This window comes from Cricetulus griseus, assembly GCF_003668045.3.
Source record: "Cricetulus griseus strain 17A/GY chromosome 1 unlocalized genomic scaffold, alternate assembly CriGri-PICRH-1.0 chr1_1, whole genome shotgun sequence".
NCBI lineage: Eukaryota > Metazoa > Chordata > Mammalia > Rodentia > Cricetidae > Cricetulus > Cricetulus griseus.
The window spans coordinates 211,546,798-211,570,401 of NW_023276807.1; the positions used below are offsets into that span (position 1 = coordinate 211,546,798).

At 37.6% G+C, this 23,604-nt stretch overlaps 1 protein-coding gene across 1 annotated transcript in view; it reads left to right on the forward strand.

The window, feature by feature from the left end:
- Positions 1–23,604, forward strand: part of Rnf17 (ring finger protein 17) — a 116,697-nt gene that overhangs the window by 66,050 nt on the left and 27,043 nt on the right. Inside the window, exons 16-25 of the mRNA XM_027390516.2 lie at positions 3,029–3,182; positions 7,371–7,486; positions 9,593–9,710; positions 12,077–12,194; positions 13,665–13,892; positions 14,699–14,849; positions 14,997–15,115; positions 16,853–16,943; positions 19,563–19,678; positions 23,312–23,595. Coding sequence (XP_027246317.1) covers positions 3,029–3,182; positions 7,371–7,486; positions 9,593–9,710; positions 12,077–12,194; positions 13,665–13,892; positions 14,699–14,849; positions 14,997–15,115; positions 16,853–16,943; positions 19,563–19,678; positions 23,312–23,595 — 1,495 coding nt within the window. The remainder of the gene's footprint in view (positions 1–3,028; positions 3,183–7,370; positions 7,487–9,592; positions 9,711–12,076; positions 12,195–13,664; positions 13,893–14,698; positions 14,850–14,996; positions 15,116–16,852; positions 16,944–19,562; positions 19,679–23,311; positions 23,596–23,604) is intronic.

Genomic DNA, 23,604 nt, shown 5'->3' on the forward strand with positions numbered 1-23,604 from the left:
CTGTCTTGGGTTTGGATAGCCTATAAGAGGGCTTGTCCCTAGAAAAGATTGATTCTCTGTCTCTTAGCACCATTAATTGCCTGTAGCTCTTCATCTAGGAGTAGGTCCTTGTGAGAGGGCCATGCCATGCTGGCATGCCAGCTGGCATGCCAACTGGTGTTGTCATTTTGCAGGCCTTGTTTAGTAACCACATTGTTGAAATTTTATGGGTGCAGCTTCCCCCTCATGTATAGAAGACACTATTTCATAGCTGATATCTGGACTTCTGATTCTTACAGTCTTCATGCTCCAGCTTCCACAATAGTCCCTGGACCTTCAGTATAGGGATTGTATTGTAGGTATATTATCAAGTGAAAGGATGTTTTAAAAGACCATAAGAAAATCTATTACTTTGTTATTTTACACACACTCACGCATGCGTGTTTGAGTGAAGTTAACACCATTTTGGGTGAAAATACTTCCCTAAGAGCTATAAACTACCTTAACAAAAACTCCAATGCCAGCACAAAAGTTGTTGGTCAGGACTATAGTAAGACCTGTCTCAAAAAAAAAAAGCAATATTTACTGCATTCTTGAATAAAATAGGTTTCTTTTATTAAATTAGGCTATTTTGTATGGTCTGAAAGTATTTTTGAGACGAAAATCTTGCTACTTGTCCTTCGCTGACCTGAAACTCAGTATACAGACCCAGGCTAGCCTCAGACTCATAAAGATCTGCCTGCCTCTGCCTCCCAAGTGCTGGTGTTACTGGTATGGACCAGTCCTGTTGCATTTTGATTTAAGAGAGAATTACCAATTTACTTTAAAACTGCTAGATAAGTTATAAGGAAGTGGGTTATTTGTGGCATCAAAGCTATCAGTCTACTTAGTGAGCACAAGAAAAATAATCTTTCTGTCTGATGAGAGAAGTCAAAATCATGTTCACAGTTACCATATTAATTTTAGCATGCAAACAGTGAGTTGTAAGTATTATATGTTACAGCGTGTTACGTCATGAGTGTACAAAATCACCAGTAAAAGTTAAGCAATAAAAGGTTTGGCTGAAGTCTGTCAAACCTTTGGATATAATAGTCACTTTGAGGGAAATACAGCAAGTATAATCTATTCAGTAGCATAAGAAGAATGCTGACAAGATGGCTCATTGGGCAAAAGAAAAACTTGCTGCCAAGCCTAGCAACCTGAGATTGCTGTGGGAACTCCTGTGGTAGGAGAGAGTTAACTTCCGCAAAGTGTTCCTCCTCCACGGGATGGTATGATATGTGCACTCACACATACATAAATGTGATTTTAAAGTATTAGTAGTGTGAAGGTGTAACCATGTTGGGACTGGAGAGATGGCTCAAAGATTAAGAGCACTAACTGCTCTTCCAGAGGTCCTGAGTTCAATTCCCAGCCAACCACATGGGGGCTCACAACCATCTGTTATGAGATCTGGTGCCCTCTTCTGGTGTGCAGATATACATGGAAGCAGAATGTTGTATACATAATAAATAAATAAAATCTAAAAAGAAAAAAAGGCTGTAACCATGTTGTGGTAGTTTGAATTTAATTGCCACCATAATCTCATAAGGAGTGGCACTACTAGGAAATGTGGTTTTGTTGGAGAGGGTGTGGCCTTACTGGAGGAACTGTGTCACTGTGGCGGCAGGCTTTAAGAGTTCTATGCTCAGGATACCATCCAGTGAGTCAGTCGACTTCTGTTGCCCTCAAGATGTAGGACTCTTCCTGCAGCACCACATCTGCCTGCATACCATCATGCTCCCTACCATGATGATTATCGACTGAACCTCTGAAACTTGTAAGCCTCCCCAACATAATGTTTTCTAAGAGTTGCCAAGGTCATGGTGTCTCTTCACAGCAACAGTAAACACTAAGACACATAAACCCAGAAGGTGGAAAAATCGGCAGAAAAGGAGGCTTTGATTTTTTTTTTAATGGTGCAAGTGTGGAGGTCAGAGGACAACTCTCCAGAATTGGTCCTCTCCTCCCACCATGTGGAACCCAGAAAACTAGGTTGTCAGGCTTGACAGTAAGCACCTTTGCCTGCCGAGCCATCACACTAGCCCAGATGAGGTTAGTTTTAAACTTTATTTTTGTTATTTTAATTTTATGTATGTAGGGTGTGCTTGTAAGTGCAAGTGGTGGGAGAGACCAGAGGCTGTGGATCCTCCTGGAGCTGGAATTTCAGGTGGTGGTTAGCCATCTGACATGGTTGCTGGAACAGAACTTGGGGCCTCTACAAGAGCAGCATGCACTCTTAACCACTAAGCCATCTCTCCAGCCCCTGCCCTGGAAAAGTTATTCTTAAAAGAGGGCCGTGCTAGCTTATAGAGTTAGATTATGAATTCCTGAGATAACTGCCAGAAGCATTATATAATCTTGGATTACATAATCATTCAGATCATTTAGGAAAAACTAAATATGACCTAGAACATTAGTAGGAAAGGAGCATTTGCTGAAGCAAACTGAGAATTGATGGGAAAATACTGCTCACTAAATTGTGCATCAGTGAGCTGGAGAGATGCAGTGGTTAAGAGCACTGGCTGTTTTTTAAGAAGACCAAAATTCAGTTTCCAACACCCACATGGTGGTTCATAAACATCTGTAATGCCAATTCCAGGAGAATCTAAAGCTCTCTTCTGGTTCCCATGGGCATCATGCAGGCATGTGGTACACAGACATTCGTGCAGATAAAACACCCATACACATAAAATAAAAACCTTTAAGTTTAATGTACAGTATGATTTAGTTCTACTAAAAACAAAAGGTTAGAGTATATGCGTGTGTATACAGACATGTCTAGATGAATACACAGTAAGTTACCTTGCTGAATGAAATCTTAGTTTTGTTATGTTTACATATACAAATTTATACTGATTCTGAAATTGTCTCAAAAATAAATTACATAATGCCTGATTGATAGATCTGTCAATGCCAGCTTTAATGTTTAAATTTCTGAGCAGTGCCTGTAATAAATTCAACATTTGAGCTTCCATTTTCTATGAAGCTATATCCCTTTCTTCCTCAGATGGAGAACCTGGATTTTTTATCTCTTTTAAAGACAATTGAGGAATTCTATAAAGGTGAAGATGGAGAAAATCTGGAAATCCTTTGTCCTGTTCAGGATCAAGCCTGTGTAGCTAAATTTGAAGATGGAATTTGGTATCGTGCAAAAGTCATCGGTAGGAAAGTGCATATTGTTTCTACAGGGAAATGTCGTATGTCAGAGCTAGCATCATCGAACTGTTAGAAAGTAAACTATGGAGGTGGTCTTAACTTCTCTTGCCATTTGCTCTGTCATATGTCTTTAGAACACAGTGGTAACATTAGGAGGTGAATCTCTATTTACCAGAATTTGATTTTCTTGATTAGGAATTAATCATCAGGAATCTAGGTAGAAAACCAGTAAATGATGCAAAGCAGCAGAAATCCATTCTTGAAAGTTGGCTGCCTCTACCTTCATCTCTGTTTCTTGCTATTTTTTTGTTTGCTTGTTTGCTAAGGTGCAAATCTATTAGTTTCCTTTCTGAATTACTATATTCCCCTTTCCTAGAAAATTGTTTTATTATTTAATTTTCCCTTTTTCATGTATATTTTCTACATTCTCCTTAAGTGGTTGATTTAGCTCACAAATAATAGAATTAGAGCTCAGCATGATGACTCACACCTGTAATCCCAGCACTGAGGAAGCAAAAGCAGGAGACTCACTTCAAAGTCATCTTCAGCTACATCAGAAGTTCAAGGCTGAACTGAACTGTATGACTGTGTATCATGTCTCAGAAACAACACCAAAAACTATTGCAAAATGAAATGATAAAAAAAATTAAAAGTAAGATGTCAATAAGGAGGCCTCTGCACTCCAGGGAGCCTCTGGTAGTGTATTAGTATTTTTCCCTGGTGCAAGAAGGGACTTTGAGATCCCATCCCACGTGAAGGGTTACACTCTGGCCCTGGACACTTGGGGAAGGGCCCAGGCCCAGCACAGGAAGATTTGGTGGACTCTGCAGAGCCCCCCCCCCATGAGGGCCCTACCCTGCCTGGGGAGTGGTGGGTGGATGGGTTGGGGGATAGGTTGGGGGTGGGGGAGGAGGAATGGGAGTGAGGGGAGGGAGAGGGAGAAGGGACTTAGATGTGAAACAAGTTCAAGTTCCCTAACTTGAACTAATAAATGAAAAAAAAAACTGAAAAAAAAAACAAAAAAAAAAGTAAAACCAGGTTTTGTGGCCCTGTCTGTAATCTTAGCTGCTGTGGAAGCTGGGGTAGAAGGGCTGAAAGTCCATGGTCTACGTGACTTATTTAAAACCCTGTCTCAGGATGAAATGATAAAACCATCAGTGGATATACATAGCTAAACAATAGAGCATTGGCCCAGCATGTGTCAGGTTTATTTTAATTTCCATTAGCACAAAAATAAAGGATTGTAGATTAAAGATTTCTGAAAAGGGAGATACTAGCAACAAATATAGAAAAAGTATATTTGTTACTTCCCTACCGATGGCTATGAAAAAACAATTACATATGAAGCTGTTGGGTTTCAGAAGTTAGACATGCTGTAGACAGTTTAATCCAGGATACTATGCTCTGGTTTTGGTTTGGTTTGGCTTGGTTTTACATCAGTAAAACTCATGTCAAGACTTGGTCCTCAGTGCAGCAGTATTGGAAGGTAGAACCTAGTGGGAGATTTTTTGGGGTCATGAGAGCAGAACTTTTCTTGGAAGAGTAAACTTTTTTAGTTTTTTGTTTTGTTTTGTTTTTCTTTTCTTTTTTTCAGATTTTTTTATTTGAATTAGAAACAAGATTTTTTTACATGACAATCCCAGTTCCCTTCTCCCTCCCATCCTCCCCTAACACCACCACCACCACCACCCCACCACCCCATCCCACCCCCATCCTCCCAAAACTAAAACCCTACCTATCACATATCCTTTGGAAGAGTAAACTCTTGCTCTGGAGTAATTACCAATAGAGTTGGTGATTTCAAACAAGGCTGCCTCCCACTGTCTCTTTAGCATGCACCTGCTTGCCCTTCCACTTTCCACTGTGAGTTGAACATCCTTACCAGAAACCAAACAGGCTATAGCTATGTGCTATGGTGTTGAACTTTTTCACCATCTCTCTGTACATTTTCTATGTTCTTCTTAAGTCTACCCAGCCTTTAATCCCAACACTTAGGGGTTGGAGTTTGTAGAAAGTGAGCCACACATACCACTTTTTCTTTATAGGTTATAATGTCAGATACTCTGTGATAGCAGAGAGAGAGAGAGAGAGAGAGAGAGAGAGAGAGAATGATTATAGGTCCTGTTTGTAGGTATGTAACTTTTCATTAAAAAGAGACTCCGTATTGGTAATTTCCCACTATAAGATTGAGTTTAGTTTGGCACTATTCAAAATGTTTTCCCTTAATTCCAAATCTTATATGAAAATCATTTCATCTTCCAAATTAAGTTTTCTATTCTTGGTCATCATTGATTTTTATTCAGTCTGTGGTATCTTAAACTAGCTAAAACATTTTCAGATATAGTTCTTTTAGCACAGACTGGATTGCTTATAAACAATAGAACTATTGCTCATACTTCTGGAGTCTGAGAAGTCTAAGTCAATAGTGAGGGTCTGGTCTCCCTGCTTCTAAGAGTTAGCCTTGCTGCATCTTTCAGGCAGCACAAATGCCATTTCCTTAAATGACAGAAGGATAAATATGAATGAACATTTTTATTTTACAAACAAGCCATTTTCCAAGGTCTCCTAGTACCATACTTGAGAGCAGAGACCTTATGACTCAGTCACCTTTTTTGTTGTATTGGGGATTAAGCTTCAACGTGAATTTTGGAGAAAAGAAAACTATTTAAACCATGGGAATAAAGATACCAGTGCAACTATTTTAACAAATACATGTGGAATAAAAGAAATATTTTATATCTTTAAAGTCTTGGCAATTACTTTTATAATTAGGATTATTGGCTTCAAATCATTTATTTATTGAACAGTGAACTCTTTTAAGTAGTGGTTATGGAGAAAGGTTCAGTCTTCATGGCAACTTTGAAGGTAGAATGAAAATCTACAAATGACTCAGTGGTTCTGTCCTCCTGCATCTTCCATAGCTTTCCTGGATGTCACACTAAAGGCTGTACATGGTAACTAGCTTGTTGGTTTGCTTTTATTTTTTAGTGTCTGTTGCATTTGCCGTCTCCTCTCCTCCTCAAATACAGTTCCTTTGTAATTCTTGCAGCTGGGTGGGTGTTGTTTATCTGTCATTTCTTCTTAAAACCTTTAATACTTCTCTCAAGGCTCCAGTTACAGATGTTATCTATTTATTTGTTACTGCGTGAGATATTTTAGATCGCTTTATAGCTCTTTTGTCCATTCCTCCCCAAGTTTGTATCACTATTTTAAAGTTCATATCTATATATGAACTTTCATTGCTAAGCTGTAAACTCTAATTCTGGGTTGATCCTTATGGCAGATTTTCATTTGCATTATTTTGTTTTAATTTATATATTTTCCTAATACCTCAAAAATTGCCATATGATTAAGCCTTTAGGATAATCTTAGTTTTGGTGTACTTTTAAACCATGGAAGCATTCTTCCATTTTTTCCCCCTAACTGGTAGTGTTTTAGTGTTTAATCTCCGAGATGGCTACACATTTGTTGTTCTGAGACTTCATGTCACCTGGCAATACACTTCATTGTTCCTCTGTATTAGAGCCTGTGTTTATCACTTCTATCTACTCCGTGTTTTGGTGCTACCATCCTCCATTGCTTTATTCAGAAAAATGAAAGAATAAATAAGAAGTAAATGTAGGACTCCCGTGCCTACTGGCTCTGTTCTCATATGTGATTAATAATTTGGGTAAAGAAAAAAAATGCTATTGGTTAAATTTCATACCATAGTCTTCTACAGTTTAAAACTACATCTCAATCAGTCGTAAAGAGTAAAAATCATGGTGCTGGAAGAATTGAGACTTGTAGCCTAAAGGTGCATGTAGGGGACTGGGAGATTTCTCCACCATCTCAGCCATCACATATGTTTGCTACCATTGGTCTAACCTCTACAAGCGTCATTCTGAGTTCCAGTGCTATGCCACCTCTTCTACTTCTAGTCAGTCAGTACTACTGGATTGCTTCCTCTGTTGTAGAGATGAGTTACTGCATTCATCTTTCAGCTTCAAAATGAGAGCAATACATTTCATAGCCCTGTATGAGTGCTCAGGAAGTATAAAGCTTTGACCATCCACTTAGGGTGATTTCATATGAGTCAGTTTGTCCATATTCAAGTTTCTGCATAATGAGCTTCTCAAATTTTCTTTAAAGTATAGACCAGATTAACAGAGAGATCTGTACATTTGTGATTTCTAATTTCATAACTTTTAAAGGATTGCCTGGACATCGGGAAGTAGAAGTCAAATATGTAGACTTTGGTAATACTGCAAAAATAACACTTAAAGATATGCGGAAAATAAAGGATGAGTTTCTGGACCCCCCAGAGAAGGTAATTTGTCTTTTATGGACACTACAACTAGGCTACTAGCCCAATATGAAATAGAAGTTCTTTGTACATATAAATGTCATGTTAATGACTATTGTTAATCTATAAACAGTGTCTGATACAAGAACTATAAATAAAGTGCTGCTTTATATATAAAATACTCGTTAAGAAACACTTTGTGGAGCACTTGCCTAGCATGTACAAGGCCCTGGGTTCAGTCCCAAGCTCTGCAGTAATAATAATACATATATGTTGCCAAATAAATATAAACATTTAATATATGTGTATTTCAGATAAGTACCCATTGGTGTGGAGCTTTTCATTCATCCCTGTGAGCTATCATATCACATGCTAAGAGTTTCAGTTTCATGACACATTGAGTGATAAAGCTCATCTCAGAAGTACTTTACTGTTGTTTAATTACTGTGTTTGTAGTCAAAGGTCTACAATAGAAAGAGAAATATGAGAGAATATGTAAAATACTTAACTGTGGTGATCTCTGAGAAGTAGAATAAGAAGGAGGCTTACTTCTAATTTATATTCTCTTGTTACTGAAATTTTTACTAAGATGTCTTTTTTTAAAAATTTATGTCCCTTTATTCACTTAAAATGTATTATATCTTTTATTTTTCTTTTTGTGTATGTGTATGTACACAGATATGTCACAGCACTCATGTAGTTAAAGGGACAACTTGTAGAAATTGGTTCTCTCCTTCCATTATGTGGGCTCCAGGGATAGGACTCAGATTTTCTGACTTGGAAGCATATAACCTTACCCATCTCACCAACACAGGCTGTTTTGTTTTACATAGAAAGTATCATAAAAAGAATCTAGAAAATGCAGATGAGCAAAAAGAAAGGAATCACTCAAGAATATTCAGTGGGGCTGGATAGATGGCTCAGTTGTTAAGAGCATTGGCTGCTCTTCCAAGAACCCTGGTTTGATTCCTAACACTCACATGGCAGCTCACAGCCTTCTATAGCTCCAGTTCCAAGGCTTCTGATGCCCTCTATGGTCTCTGTGGGCACCAGGAATGCAGGAGTGCATGTGATACATAAACATGCAGGAAAATACATGCATTACATAAATAAATATTTTACAATATATTCAACTTTTTTAAAGATTTTATTTATTATGTATACAACATTCTGCTTCCATGTATATCTGCACACCAGAAGAAGGCACCAGATCTCATAACAGATGGTTGTGAGCCACCATGTGGTTGCTGGGAATTGAACTCAGGTCCTCTGGAAGAGCAGTTGGTGCTCTTAACCTCTGAGCCATCTCTCCAGCCCACAATACATCCAACTTTTTAACCAGGCATGGTGGCATATGCCTTTAATCTCAGCATCAAAAAAAAAAAAAAAAAAAAAAAGAAGACCGCTCTCTTGAGTTCAAAACCAGCCTTGTCTACATACCAAGTTCTGAATCAACCAGAGTTACATGGTAGGGCCCTGTCTCAAAAAAAAAAAAAATCAGTGTTTTTAATATATGTTCTTGTAGGATGTATCTTTCACAATGTTTATTTTGTTTTGAGACAGAGTGTTAACTGTCTTACTGTGTAGCTTTAGCTGACCTGGAACTCACTTCAAACTCACAAGAGCTTCATCTGCCTCTGCCTCTGCCTCCCAGGTTCTGGGATTAAAGACATGAGCTACCATGCCCAGCCATCTTTTATACCTTTAACAGTTCTATAATGAATATAAATTGTCCTATATGTCTGCATTTCTCCCTTTACATTATATCACAAATGGCTTACTTTCCAAATAAATGCTTATCATTCTTATTTATGAAATAATTTCATTCAACCAAATAGTTAATTCCAATTATTTTTATTTATGAAGCTATTTTATAGTTACTTCACATATTTCATAATTTCTAAATAAGTTTGAATTAAAGAGTTGTTTTGTTTTGTCCTGAGTATTTTACTTGATTTGGTTTAGGGCTTTCTTTCCTTCCTTTCTTTTTCTTTCTAGCTATGGAATCAAGCATGCTTTTCCAGTGTTGTACCAACCAAGCTATGTAAATATTGGCTTTCTATGCATATATAAGACTTTGAAATAACTAGAAAGTTCATATTATTAATAGTGGAATTTTGTCTGATACAGGCAATTAAATGTAAGCTGGCGTATATTGAACCAAGTAAAAGAACACAGTGGTCCAAAAAGGCTAAAGAAAAATTTGAAGAAAAGACTCAAGACAAATTTGTGACATGTTCTGTTATTAGTAAGCTACTTCTATCTTTGTCTATTATTGTTAAGTAAGATTAACATTATATAACAGTGGTTATATCTTAGAATAAATTCAGTGTGCCTTGAGTTGTAATAATGAGAAATGACATTCATTTAGAATTAAGATTTTGGGGGATTTTTATCTCCGTTAAAGCCTTACAGTCAAAGCACATCAGACAAAAAAAAAAATCATACCATTGAAGATTAAAGTCATCCTTATGATAGTGGTTTGCACCTATAGTCTCTGCTACTTAGGAATCACTGGGACCAGGAACTTGAGACCAGTCTCAGCAACATAGCCAGATCTTATTTAAAACAAGAAAATCTTTAAGTCACCTTCACTGTGGTCCCTTGAAAACTTGAAGACAGAAATTAACTTATTTATCTGCATTTACTGAGTCTACGGTTTAATCTTAAGCACGTAAAGGAGGCAGAACGTAGTTGGTAAATAGTTTTGTTTGCTTACTTAATTACTTGTTTTTCTTTCTTTCATTTGTGCCACATGAATTCGGTTGTAAACTCTCCATATTTTGAAAAAAGTTATTCTGGTTTTATAAGAGTTCAGGTTGACCACTAGCCCAAATTTTTCTAACACAAGTTCTGAAAATCAAAAGTTGAATGACTGAATCTGATTTGAATTGTTATGACATGAGTGCTTTTATCTGAATTGGAGAGCCTTTATTTCCTTTACAGTAATTACACATTTTACTCTGTGTGTGTGTGTGTGTGTGTGTGTGTGTGTGTGTGTGTGTGTGTGTGTGTGTGTGTGTCTGTGTGTGTGTGTGTGTCTGTGTGTGTGTGTGTGTGTGTGTGTGTGTGTGTGTGTTGTGTGTGTGTGTCTGTGTATATGTCTGTGTGTGTGTGTGTGTGTGTCTGTGTGTGTGTGTCTGTGTGTGTGTGTGGTCTGCGGTCTGCGGTCTGCTTGCCCCTCACTCCATATGGGTACATGTGTGGGGGTCAGAGGACAACTTACAAGAGTTGGTTTTCTCCTTCCACCATGTGAGTCCCAAGAATCAAACTGTAGTCATCAGACTTGACAGCAGGCACCTTTACCCCCTCAACCATCTTGCCAGTCCTTGGATTTCTTTATTGATACTCTTTCTCATTTAATCATTTTTTTAATACCAGTGACAGCCAACACTAATTATCCCATAGTTGTTAACTAGGATAATTTGATTTAAGGAATGCCAAAGGGTCCAGAACAATCCCTACCACTACCCCACCACCCCACTCCCATTGACTTATGAACTGATAAAATTGGGAGTTTATGGTGAGCACTGATGAGAATGGTAGCTTTCCATTAGTATAGATTCCCAGCTCAGAGAGCAGGAATAAGTTTAAAATGAAGAAATCAGGGATGGCCAAAAAGAATAATGGTAAAACATTATTCCTGCTGAATTTAAAGAACTCTGTAAGAAGTCTAGAACTATGAAAAGTAGGAGGGTCAGATTATCAAGGCTCACCATTACTTAGCCATCTACTGTAGATAATGAGACATTGGACAGTAATCAGAATGGTATTTCATTTGTTGAAAAAAGTTTTCTAGTGTGTATTCTTAAACTGTATTATATGTTACTGCTGGCAACTGGTTATCTTTTATTTAGAATTACATTCTGATTAGCAGCTATCAACTGCTGTTAATTTTGTAAAATATATAGTCATGTACTGATTCAGTATATATTTGAGGCATTGTTTACCAAAGAAAACTTTTGTTATTTATTCAGATACTTTTTCAGCAAGTTCCTTGCTATATACTACTATTAAGAAGATAATTAATTTTTACCCTTAATTAACTCTGTTTGCTGTGAAGTACAGTGGTTTTCTCGAAGAAAAATTAGGTAATTTATCTTAAATAAATAAAAGTAACAGAAAAATACTAGTTATTTGAAAGTTCTAGATTTTTGTTTTCAACTTTTTATTAGCCTTAGAAAAGCTGTGAATGTCACAGTAGTCACTAGCCTAAGTTAATAAGTTAATTTTCGTTCACTTCTATCTTTGTATTTCATAAAACAATGTGAAAATACAACAACATTTCTTCCTTTGAAGATACATTAATTTTTATTTTATGAATCCAAAAACTTTAAACCGCTTTTGGTTCATCTCAAAACAAATGGCATGTGATAACCTAAAACAAAATTTGTAGTATTCTCTATATGCTGTGCACTCGGGTATTTATGGGCAGTCACTGTGGCTTCAGAATACTGCTCTAACTTCTAGGGAAGCTGTAACATTATTCAGCCAGAAATCTCATCTATACAAAAGTCAGAAATTGCTTCCAATTTTTAAAAGAGAAATTTACTAATTTAGTGTACTTTGTAGCACATGTCTTTCTTTTCCCAACTAGTTTTCATGGTTTTACAGAGATTCTAGAAAATAATGAGCTCTTGGTTGAGCTTTTTGATTCTCGGGCTCCTGGAGCAACTGCTATTAGTATTAATGACCAGCTGGTCAAAGAAGGCCTAGCATCTTATGAAGCAGGGTAAGTAATGGAGCATCATCACTCTAGTTCATAGGTAACACTTTGATGGAATGCATCAGAGAAAAGACGGCAAGGGGGATGGTTGGAGTCATTAGTCTAATGAGGAGTAAAGTAGCCTGCTTTTCACTCCTAGCTGGGATGAAAATCAAGAGAAGGACTTCTTGAGATCAAGATTGCTTCTAAGACAGAGGCTGCATCTCATTTCCAGGTGGAATCTGCTTAAGCAGCATCTTGGCCCTATTTAAGTAAAAACATCAGGATGAGAAACAGCACCAAGGATAGTGGTAGAGTCGGCATTCCCAGTTTAAGAAATTTTTATCCTGGGTTTGAAGAGTAACATTAGCTAGCCAGGCCTAAGCATTATTGTCCAAAGCAAGGAGCAGCCAGTGGCTGATATGATCTCAGGAGCAGAAGGGCAGAGTGGTGGTGATGGTGGGTGGGTGGTTTAAAGATCAACTGAAAGAATTCTTCCACAATGGAGACATGCAAAGAGGGTAGTCCAGCAGGGTCTTTTCCAGAACTGCCTATATGTAGCCTTCAAGAAAGTCAACATTTAGCATAGCCAAAGAGACAGTAACCTCCAGCAAAGGCCTGCAGTAACTCCTACTAACAATAATGGCCTATGATCATGTTCCCCCTTTCACTATTAAGTCTCATATGTGGAAGGGAAAGAAATAAAAGTAAACAACTTAAAACTATATTGAAATTTTTCTTTTAAATGCTGGGGTTCTTGGAGGGTCTATGTGTGGGGGACATGCATGTATGTATGCATGCACTTGTGTACGTGTACATGTGTAAAGGTATGCATGCATATGTACACATGGAAGCCAGTGATCAAACACAGGTGGCATTCCTCTAGAGCCATGTGGATTTTTTTATGAGACATTATCTTCCTTTGCTACCTGGGGTTCACATACTATGGTAGGCTGGCTGGCTGGCCAGTGAGACTCAGGGATCCTCTTGTCAATGTTTCCACAGTCCTAGGATTACAAGCATGTACCACCATGCTTGGTTTGGTGTTTTTGGTTTTTTCTTCATCTAGTTGACTATGGTTAAAATATAACCTGTTAAGTGTAAATATTTGTTTTGCTCAGTGCATTCTAATGGTAATTACATTCCAATTGACAAACTGATACTTTTTACTGATCAATATTCTCTAGTCAAAGGTTGTTAAACTCAGAGTTGGTTTCTTTGTGAGTACAGGGTATCAATGGGAAGAGTTGAAGTTATGAGTAAGATTGGTAAATTCATCTATTTTTAAAGTAGAAAGTTTGGGTTTACCTTTGTTTTTGTGTGTGCTTGCTTTGATGTTTGTGAAGCACTCTTTTTTTAAAAGTTAATTTTAGTAATTACTATTGATAGGAAACTTTGGAAACAGAAAATCATAGAATAAAGCATGTTCATCTCTAAAAATAAGCAAATATTTATTTCTTACTGATTACTCTTTTGCCAACTTCTGTTATTTTTCAGATATACTCTCAAAGATAATTCTAAAAAACATCTTGAAGTATGGGATCCTTCTCCTGAAGAAATCATTTCAAGTGAAATAAACAGTTTAAGTCCTCTATCTGTAAAATCTCTACCTAATGAGAATTTCCAGTCCTTGTATAACAAGGAGCTGCCTGTGAACATATGTAATGTAATTTCTCCTGAGAAGATTTACGTTCAGTGGTTATTAACAGAAAACTTACTTACTAGGTATAATATATAATGAAAGCAATTGCCTGTGTTTTTTATTCTTCTTACTTTGCTTCAAATATCTAGATGCCATAGTGTTTAATTTTTTAAGTCATGAGATTATTTCAATTAAATTGTCTCTTAAACTCAAAAGGTATAGCATCTCTATTTTGGCTGTTGTCATACTAAAATTTATGCCATAAGTACTTACTAAGCCTCTTACTCCATGACAGCCTGTGTTTAGTGTTGAGGATTTTGGCAATCACATGGGCAATTCTTTGTTAAATTCTTTGCTTAAATTATAGTAAAGAGAAATGATAAGCAAATAAAACTTAATCTAGGGGTTGATAAAAGAGTAATAAATAAAATAAAGCATTTGAGGAGGAGAATGGTTTTAAGATGTTTGAGGAAGATCTCACAGAGACAGTGTCTTTTCAAATGTGTCTTGAGCTGGGCACTCAGGAGGCAGAGGCAGGCAAATCTCTTGTGAGTTCTAGGTCAGCCATAGTTACATAATGACACACTGTCTCAAACAATTAAAAACTTTGAGCTGTGCAATTAGTGTGTACCTGTGGGGAAGCTCACATCCTAAACTGCTATCAGTGTGTCCAGAGGGAGGCAGGAGAGCACCAGCACACTTTCATCTAAGAAACCTTTATCTCAAGCAGAGGGAAGAACTAATTCAAAGGTAGAGATGCTCTATACTGTCAAAGAACCTTGCATCCAGATTGGCCAGAGAGGAGTGACCAAAGGGTTTTGGAAGAAAATGTCCTGTCAGAGAATTAGATAAGAAATTATTTGAAATGAAAAGGTTTTGTATCCTACAGTTTGGAAGAGAAGATGACAGCTGCCTATGAGCACTCGGAATGGAAACCTGTTAGGTGGGAACGTGACATGCACTGTGCTGTCAAGGTCCCAGCTAAAAGTCAGTGGAGAAGAGGCCAGATTATCAGAATGGTTACGGACACATTGGTGGAAGTAAGTGCAGAGTTAAGCAAAGCCATGAAAGTGCATTTTAATTTGTTCTGTGATTACTTACTTCAGTTATTAATGCTTTACAATTTGAAAAAAATCTTAAAAGGTTGCCTTTTCATAAACTTAAATTTAAATTTACTATTCTCATAGGTCTTGCTGTATGATGTGGGTGTTGAACTGGTAGTGAATATTACCTGTCTAAGAGAACTTCAAGAAAATCTAAAGACAACAGGAAGATTATCTTTGGAATGTTCACTTGTTGATATACGGTAGTTTTTAGCTAAGCAAATTATTGTGTATTGCCATTTTAAGTATTAGCGTGTCTTGTCAGTTTTTAATTAGTGCATTCTGAAACTTTCATACAATCTCATTAAGGGATTTTTGAGAGGGGTATTGAGACAAGGTCCTCCTAAGTCAGTGGTTCTCAACCTATGGGTTGTGACCCCCACAGGGGTCACATATCAGATATCCTGCATGTCAGATATTTACAACTACGATTCATAACAGTGGCAAAACTACAGTTATAAAGTAGCAATGAAATAATTCTATGGTTGTGGGTCACTAAAACATGAGGAACTAACTGTATTAAAAGGTAGCAGCTTTAGGAAGGTTGAGAACCACTGTTCTATGTGTTTCTAGAACTCATCCTGTAGACCAGGCCGGCCTTAAACTCACCTGCCTCTGACTCCTGAGTGCTGGAATTAAAGGTGTGTACCACCACACCCAGATTTATTAAGGGTTTTAAGAAGAGGGAATAATAAATGCTTGAACCTGTATTTTTAATGGCATTAAAGAAATAGAAGGAAGTTAAATAGAATTCAAACTGTTGAGAATAAAAACTTTGAGGAAAAAATAAGGCAGATGGAAATAAAATATGTTTCATAAGTTTCCAATTATACAGGAAGATAGAGGTGTAAATTAGTAATAGTAGTAGATGGTATGAAAGACCAACAGAAAATAGAATCAGAAAACAGAAAAATCAACTGAGTGTGATACTCATACTTGTAATTTTAGCATTCAGGAGGCTGGGGCAAGAGGATCATAAGTCTAAAAACCAGTCTAAGCTACATAGTGAGACCTTCATTCAAAAAGAGGAGGAAGAGGAGGCAGAGTTAGTTTAGAACAAGATAATTAGCAGAAGAGCATTTGAAAAGAGATGACAATTTACAACCCAAGAAAAGGTAGAAGTAAATATCAGAGATTCGGGCTAAACTAGGAAAAGTACCTAGTATATCTGACTGCGGAGATGGCTTGGTGGGTGGAGACACTTGACACTATGCCTAATGAGTCCAGGGTCCACATGCCGAGAGCCAATGCCCCAAGTTGTCCTCTGACCTCCACATCCATATTATGGCATTTGTGGATGTACACACACATATACAGAGTATAACTTTTAAAAGAGAACCAAGAATAATTTTAATTTTGAAAAAAATTCAAAGGATTCAAAAGAAAAAAAAGATCTCTAATGCCCAAGAAGAGTCATAACAGTACAAGAAAAAAAAAGTGTAATTCATGAAAGACTTCAGAACTATGCATTGAGAAAGTACATGGCTTATCAAAAATCAATTCAGAATAGTCAACTCTCAGAGATAATTTAGTAAAGTTGGTTTACAAAAGAAAAGCCTAACATCATCACTAGTGCTTTATAATAAAGAATAATTAAGTGACATTTAAATACTTAAAAAAGAAGGAAGCTATAAGTTTTATATTGAGCCAAACTTCATTGTAGTTGTAGATATAGATACACACATTTGAGATTTTATATATATATATATATATATATATATATATATATAATCTACAGAGATAAATATATCTATGAGCTCACATAGAAAGGTGATAAAGGCAATGAAAATGAGAAAGAAAATTATGAAAATAGTATAAATCCATGCTCACATTTGTTTCTCACTATATAAGGGTCCAAACTGCATGTGTGTATTATTTATAAATATGTCAGTACTATGTTATACTCATTGTAATACAAATAGTTATTACTTTTGCTTCAGACCAACTGGTGGAAGTGACAAGTGGACAGCAACAGCTTGTGACTGTCTTTCATTGTACCTTACTGGAGCTATAGCAACCATAATCTTACAGGTAGGTAGAATATCCTGGCTAGTTTTATGTCAGCTTGACACAAGCTAGAGTTATCTGAAAAGAGGGAGCCTCAGTTGAGAAAGGAGCATTTTGGACGGACAGTGGTGGTACACACCTTTAATCGAAGCACTCAGGAGGCAGAGGCAGGCAGATCTGTGAATTCAAGGCCAGCCTGGTCTACAAAGCTACACAGAAAAATCCTGTCTCAAAAACTAGAGAGAGAGAGACAGCCAGACAGACAGAAAGAGAGAGAGACACACAGAGAGAGGGGGGGGAGAGGGAGGGGGAGAGAGAGAAGAGCATTTTATTAATTAGTTATTGATGGGGGTAGCCCAGCCTGTTGTGGGTGGTGCCTCCCCTGGGCTGGTGCTCCTGGGTTCTATAAGAAAGCAAGCTAAGCAAGCCATGAGGAGCAAGCCAGTAAGCAGCTCTCTTCCATGGCCTCAGCATCAGTTCCTGCCCAATTTGAGTTCTTGTCCTGACTTCCTTCAATACTGAATAGTGATATGGAAGCATAAGCCAAAGTTGCTTTGGTTATGGTGTTTCATCCCAGCAGTAACCCCAACTAACATACAAGGTAAACAGTTATAACAGATACATATTTATTATTTCATTGAAATTGTCATCTATTCTAAGTTTTATTTTCTCAACAAGAAATGTTTGGAATGTATTTCCAAACTATGTTGAACTTATGTCAAGGTATTATATACCTGTACATAACTTGGTGGCATGGTGGCATACAGTAATAACCCCAGAACTCAGGAGGTAGGAGGAATATCAAGGGTTAAAGCCTAGCAGGGAATGTTGGTATACTATTTTAATCCCAGCACTCTGGAAGCAGAGAAATCTCTGTGAGCTGGAGGACAGCCTGGTCTACACAGCAAGTTCTAGGCTAGCTAGTAAGACTCTGTCTTAGCAATAAATAAATAGATAAATGCTATAGATGCATGTATAGATATATGTGTACATGTTTATGTTTATTAAAATACACACACACACACTTATGTGGGAGCACAAGCCATGGCTAATATGTAGAGGTCAGAGTACAACTTATAGTCATTAGTTCTCCTACCTTGTGAGTCCTGGGGTATTAAACTCAGGTCATTAAGTTTGTCAATGAGCAGTTTTACCTGCTCAGCCAGCTTGTCTACCCAGAAAAGCTATAATAAGTAAATGAGTTAAATAGATGCCCCAAGTGTTCATGTGGCTGAATCAAAGTATTTCTAAAGTCAGGTGCTTGAGCTGAAATTTTGTATGTTAGAAGATAACATATAAAATAAACTATCTTTCTAAAGTCTTTAGAAAATTAATCTCAGGCTGGAGAGATGGCTAAGTGGTTAAGAGCATTGGCTGCTCTTCTAGAGTTTGACGAGGGTTCAATTCCCAGCACCCACATGGCAGCTCACAACTGTCTGTAACTACAGTTCTAGGGGATCCACCCTCACACAGACTAAACACCCATGCACAGGAAACAAAATTAAATATTATTTGTTAAAAAGAAAATTGAGCCAGGTGTTGGTGGTGCACAACTTTAATCCCAGCACTCAGGAGGCAGAGGCAGGCAGATTTCTGTGAGTTCAAGGCCAGCCTGGTCAACAGATCCAGTTCCAGGACAACCTCCAAAGCAATACAGAGAAGCCCTGTCTCAAAAAAAAAAAAGAAAAAAGAAAAGAAAAAAGAAAATTGGGCTCTTGGGTCAAAAAGAACTGATAGAATGTGTCCATATATGGATTTAGGAAGCATGTCTTCATAAGAAAGTTCTAGCTTCCTTGTTTTTGTTCCACTTCATTGAATTTTCTTTGGGGGGATGGGGTGGGGGTAGTTTCGAGGCTTTGGAGACTGTCCTGGAACTCAGAGATCTGCCTGCCTCTGCCTCCTGAGTGCTGGAATTAAAGGCGTGCACCACCACCACCTGGCTTCTACTTGGTTGAATTTTCTTATGTAACTTATTTTCCATGTTACCTTTTTTATGTATACAAACTTTCCAGAGTTGAAGGGAATAGAGAAGCATACCAACTGGTGATACTTCCTCTCATTGTAATTAGGGAGAGTAAGATTTTTTTCCAGTTTATTTGATTGGGGGTTTTGATGGTGAGAGTTTTTTTGTTTTGTTCTTGGTATATTTCACCTTGATAGTAGGACTTCCTAATTTATTCCCAAAAGACATACCTGAAAAGATACAATATAAAAAATTAAAATGTTTATCTCTAGCCAGACTGTGGTGGTGCTTATCTTTAATCTCAGCACTGTGAAGACAGAGACAGGCAGAACTCTGAGTTCAAGGCCATCCTGGTCTACAAAATGAGTTCCAGGACAGCCAGGGCTGTTAAACAGAGAAACCCTGTCTTGAAAAACCAAGGAAAAAAAAAAAAAAACTTTATCTGTCAGTACTGACTCTCTTCCATGCTGTTTCCCTTATATATTTAAATGTCAAAATAATGTTAGCTGATTGTCTTTTTTTAATTTTTTAATTTAAATTAGAAACAAGATTGTTTTACATGTCAATCCCCGTTCCCTCTCCCTCCCCCGGGATTGTTTCTTGCATAGAAAATGTAGAAGAAATTCTTTTGAGAAATACTGTCTGTGAGATTTTATTTTTTGTCTGATAAATTTCTTTAGGAAAACAGCACAACATGGCCATTACCTGTGAAAATTTTCTGCCGAGATGAAAAAGGAGAACGTGTTGATGTTTCTAAATATTTGATTAAAAAAGGTTTGGCTTTGAGAGAAAGAAGGTACAGACTTTTGAATAACTTTTTGATGTCAATTGCTGGTGATGCTTCATAATTGCCTATGTAATCTTCTGTGTGTTTTCAAACCTGAGCTGGGCATCTTACTTGTTCTTATATTTTTGGTTGTGAGCCAAGCCTTTAACGGCTGAGCCATCTCTCCAGTCCCTTACTTGTTCTTAAAGATGAGTTATAATCTAATTCCTAATGAGCTACCCCAGAAATAGATTGCTTGTTTCTTTTTATATGGTAGTAAGCTCTTATATACTGAAAACATGTTTATTATGTACTGGCTTTCAAGGATACATGTGGGCCTCTCAAAAGAGAGCTATGTCACTGAGATCTTGGAGAGCTAGTTTTACGAGCATGTTAACAGAGGGAGGATTACTCATAAGATAAGATGGGGGAAAGGCAGAGAATCTGAATGGGAGGGGATCCCAGAATAGGGCCTATTCCCCTTTTTGTCCTTAGTTTTCCATATGTGCCATGGCATACAATCCGTGATGGTGGAAACCCACAATTTTGTAAGCTAATTGTGTGGAGCAAAGAGCAGTTATCAGTTGTCTCCAACAGCCATACTGGTCCCAGCTGATTTAGGCAGCCTTGTCTTTGCTTTGGAATGGCTGTTAAGGAGCTATGGTTAGGGTGAAAGAGAAGAGATAGCCTTTGTGGACATCATGACAGGAGGACTTGAAGAAGGGAGGAAGAGAGGAAGGAATGAGAGAGTGAGAGCATGGAGACCTCCTTGAGCTGGAGTGATGACTCAGTAGTTAAGAGTACAGGGTGCTCTTGAAGAGGACATGGGTTCAGTTCCCTTGCACCCACATGGTAACTCACAACCTAGAGCTGGTGACTCTAATTCTAGAAGATCAGAAGCCCTCTTCTGGCCTCTGAAGGCACAGATATACATGTAATCAAAACACCCATGCACATAAAATAAAAATAAATAAGTATTTAAAAAGCAGTCTTAATATCATAAATCATAATAACATCAAAAATTAATTTATTAATCTGTTAAAAGAGAATTATTTCCAAATTGCATTTGTAGCAGGATCTGGATAGAAATTATTGAACAACTTTGAACAATAAATTATCTAGTTGCCAAAAATAGCAGAAACATTTTTTATGTTAATCCTGGAATTGCTTATTTTTTGAGTCTTCAAAACAACTTTTGTGAATAAAGCCATTACATTTAAATGAAAACTTGAGAGGTTGATTTTTGGCACTGAAACATGTATTTTACAAAAAGAAATATTTCAAGTGTAATTGTAAAAAAGGATGTTTAATTTAATATAAAACTTGTATATCTGTCTATATACTCATGCATTTGTATCTATATAGACTTACCTATCTTAAAATCAGGCATAAGTGTCATAGGAGTTGATAAGTGACTTATAGACCTTATTACCTGAATTAATCTTTTTTTCAACATAAAATAACAGGACACAAATTACATAAGGTGTATTATGTAAAAGCCTTAAAAAAAATGACAGCTGGCCAGCACATGACAACACTGAAGGAACTCTTCCTTATGAAGGCTTAAAGAAGTGTCTAGGGAAGTTTTACTGAGAGGAATCTAGGAGTTGCACCTGCTGATTGAGAGTAGCAATACCGGCAGGCAATGAAAAGTGGGCAGAGTTGGAGCTTTGTGTAGCTTCTGGGGAGGAAGGAAAAGAGGTGTTACTGGAGGCAACTTGATAGGCTAGAGAAAGTATTTAGAAGTCTATATTGAATCTAAATTGGCATTTGTTTTTTGAGACAGGCTTTCACTATGTAGCCTTAACTAGCCTAGAATTCACTATGTAGACTAGGCTGGACTAGAACTCAGAGATCTGGGATTAAAGCATGCACCACCTGCCTGGCTCATAGATTTGCTTTCTGAAAAATATAACCCTGTGGGTCAGGTACAGGCATGCAATGAGAAATCAGGGACTCTGTTCTAGTCTGACTATTATAGAGAATGAAACCTGGCTTCACCTTAGGCATGTATCACCAGGAGTAGTGGCTGACTCACCATGTGGAAAGTCTAAGCATTTATAAGTAAAAGCTGAAAGATTTTACCCTATGAGAAGCAGTGACTGTTTTCAAGGCAAGTCAGCTGAAGACTTAAAAATAGTCACATCCTCTTGAGCAGCAGCAATGGCTTTTAAAGATACCATCTGAGGCCCTGAATGTTCAGTTCACATCTTGGATTTTACCTGCAGAGGAGATACTAGCAGATATATAGATGCAGACAACAAAGATACAGGAACAGCTAGGTAAGATACAGATAGATATAGATACAGATGGATATAGACATAGATACAGACATGTTCAGATATAGACCTTTTTTTTTTAAAGATTTTATTTTTTTATTATGTATACAACACTCTGCTTCCATGTATATCTGCACACCAGAAGAGGGCACCAGATCCCATAACGGATGGTTGTGAGCCACCATGTGGTTTCTGGGAATTGAACTCAGGACCTCTGGAAGAGCAGTCAGTGCTCTTAACCTCTGAGCCATCTCTCCAGCCCGATACAGACCTTTTTTGAGAACGTAAAAGTAACTTTTTTAGTTTTAGGATTGCCTATCTGTCGGGGTGGCAAGGAGGAGGCCAAAAGAAGACAGAGGTTCGAGTAGGTTGGGCAAGAGAATCTTAGCCAAATGTTAGGGGTATAAGGAGAGCTCAGCAGTCCTAAGACAGGGTGAAGTTCACCAAAGTGGGGATTGTGGGTGCAAGACAGAGGGGAGAGAGAAGACATAAAGGCTAGCACATATAGAGATTCCAAGAACATGTTTTACTTTTAAAACTTTTCCCCAGGAATGGGTGTCTGTCTGAAGGTTTCTTCCTTCCTTTTCTTTTCTTTCTTTCTTTCTTTCTTTCTTTCTTTCTTTTTTGGGGCGGGAGGGTTGAGAAAAGGTTTCTCTGTAGCTTTTGGAGCCTGTCCTGGAACTCACTCTGTAGACCAGGCTTACACTCCCACATCACACAATTCATCATCAAAGGAAGACAGGACAAGAACTCAAAGTGGGCAGGTTCCTGGAGGCAAGAACTGATGCAAGAACCATGGAGGAGTACTGCTAATTGGCTTGCTCTCCATGGCTTGCTCAACCTTTTTTTTTTTTTTTTTAATAGAACCCAAGACCTCCAGCCCAGGACTAGCACTACCCACAATGGGATGGAGCCTCCCTCATCAATCACTAATTAAGAAAATGCCCTACAGGCTTGCTTGCAGCCCTCTCTTACAGGAGGCATTTTCTTAGTTGAGGTTTCCTCCTCTCAGGTGACTTTAGCTTGTGTCAAGTTGACATAAAGCTATCCAGCACAGCATCATAGAAGCAGGTTGCTTATAGTTTCCAGTATCTTCTAGAGAAGTAGATACCAGAGCTGGCAGGGGAAGCATGGTCCATTTTCTTGGAGAGTCATCTAACAGTTGAATGATGGCATCAAGAGTCACCAAGCCATTTTCCTCTTTTCTTTTCCTCCTGTGACTGTCTAGCCTACCTCATGAAAGACTAGTTCATCCTGGACTAGAGCCAAAGTTTTAGTTAAATGTTAACACATAGTTGAAGGATTTTTTCATACTTTTTTCTATAGAATTTTATCTGTGCTCCCATTTAGATATGTTTTTTATTTGTTTGTTTTGGTGTTACAGAATTAGTAAATCAAATAACAGCCATTCACCTGAGAAGTCTTTGGAAATCCCCCTGGAACAAGGAGATTCAATAGTTACTAAGTGCTTTACAATTAACTTCGACACTAACAAGAAAACTGCTGATAATACCAATGAACACAAAGTACCTGGTTCTAAGGAGAAGAAATCAGAAACCAGAACCACGAGCTATAAGCCACCAGCTATTCCTAACACCAATGCATTTGAGGCAGTAGTGAGCTGCATTGGTGATGATGGAACTATATTTGTGGTGCCTAAATTATCAGGTAAGGTCT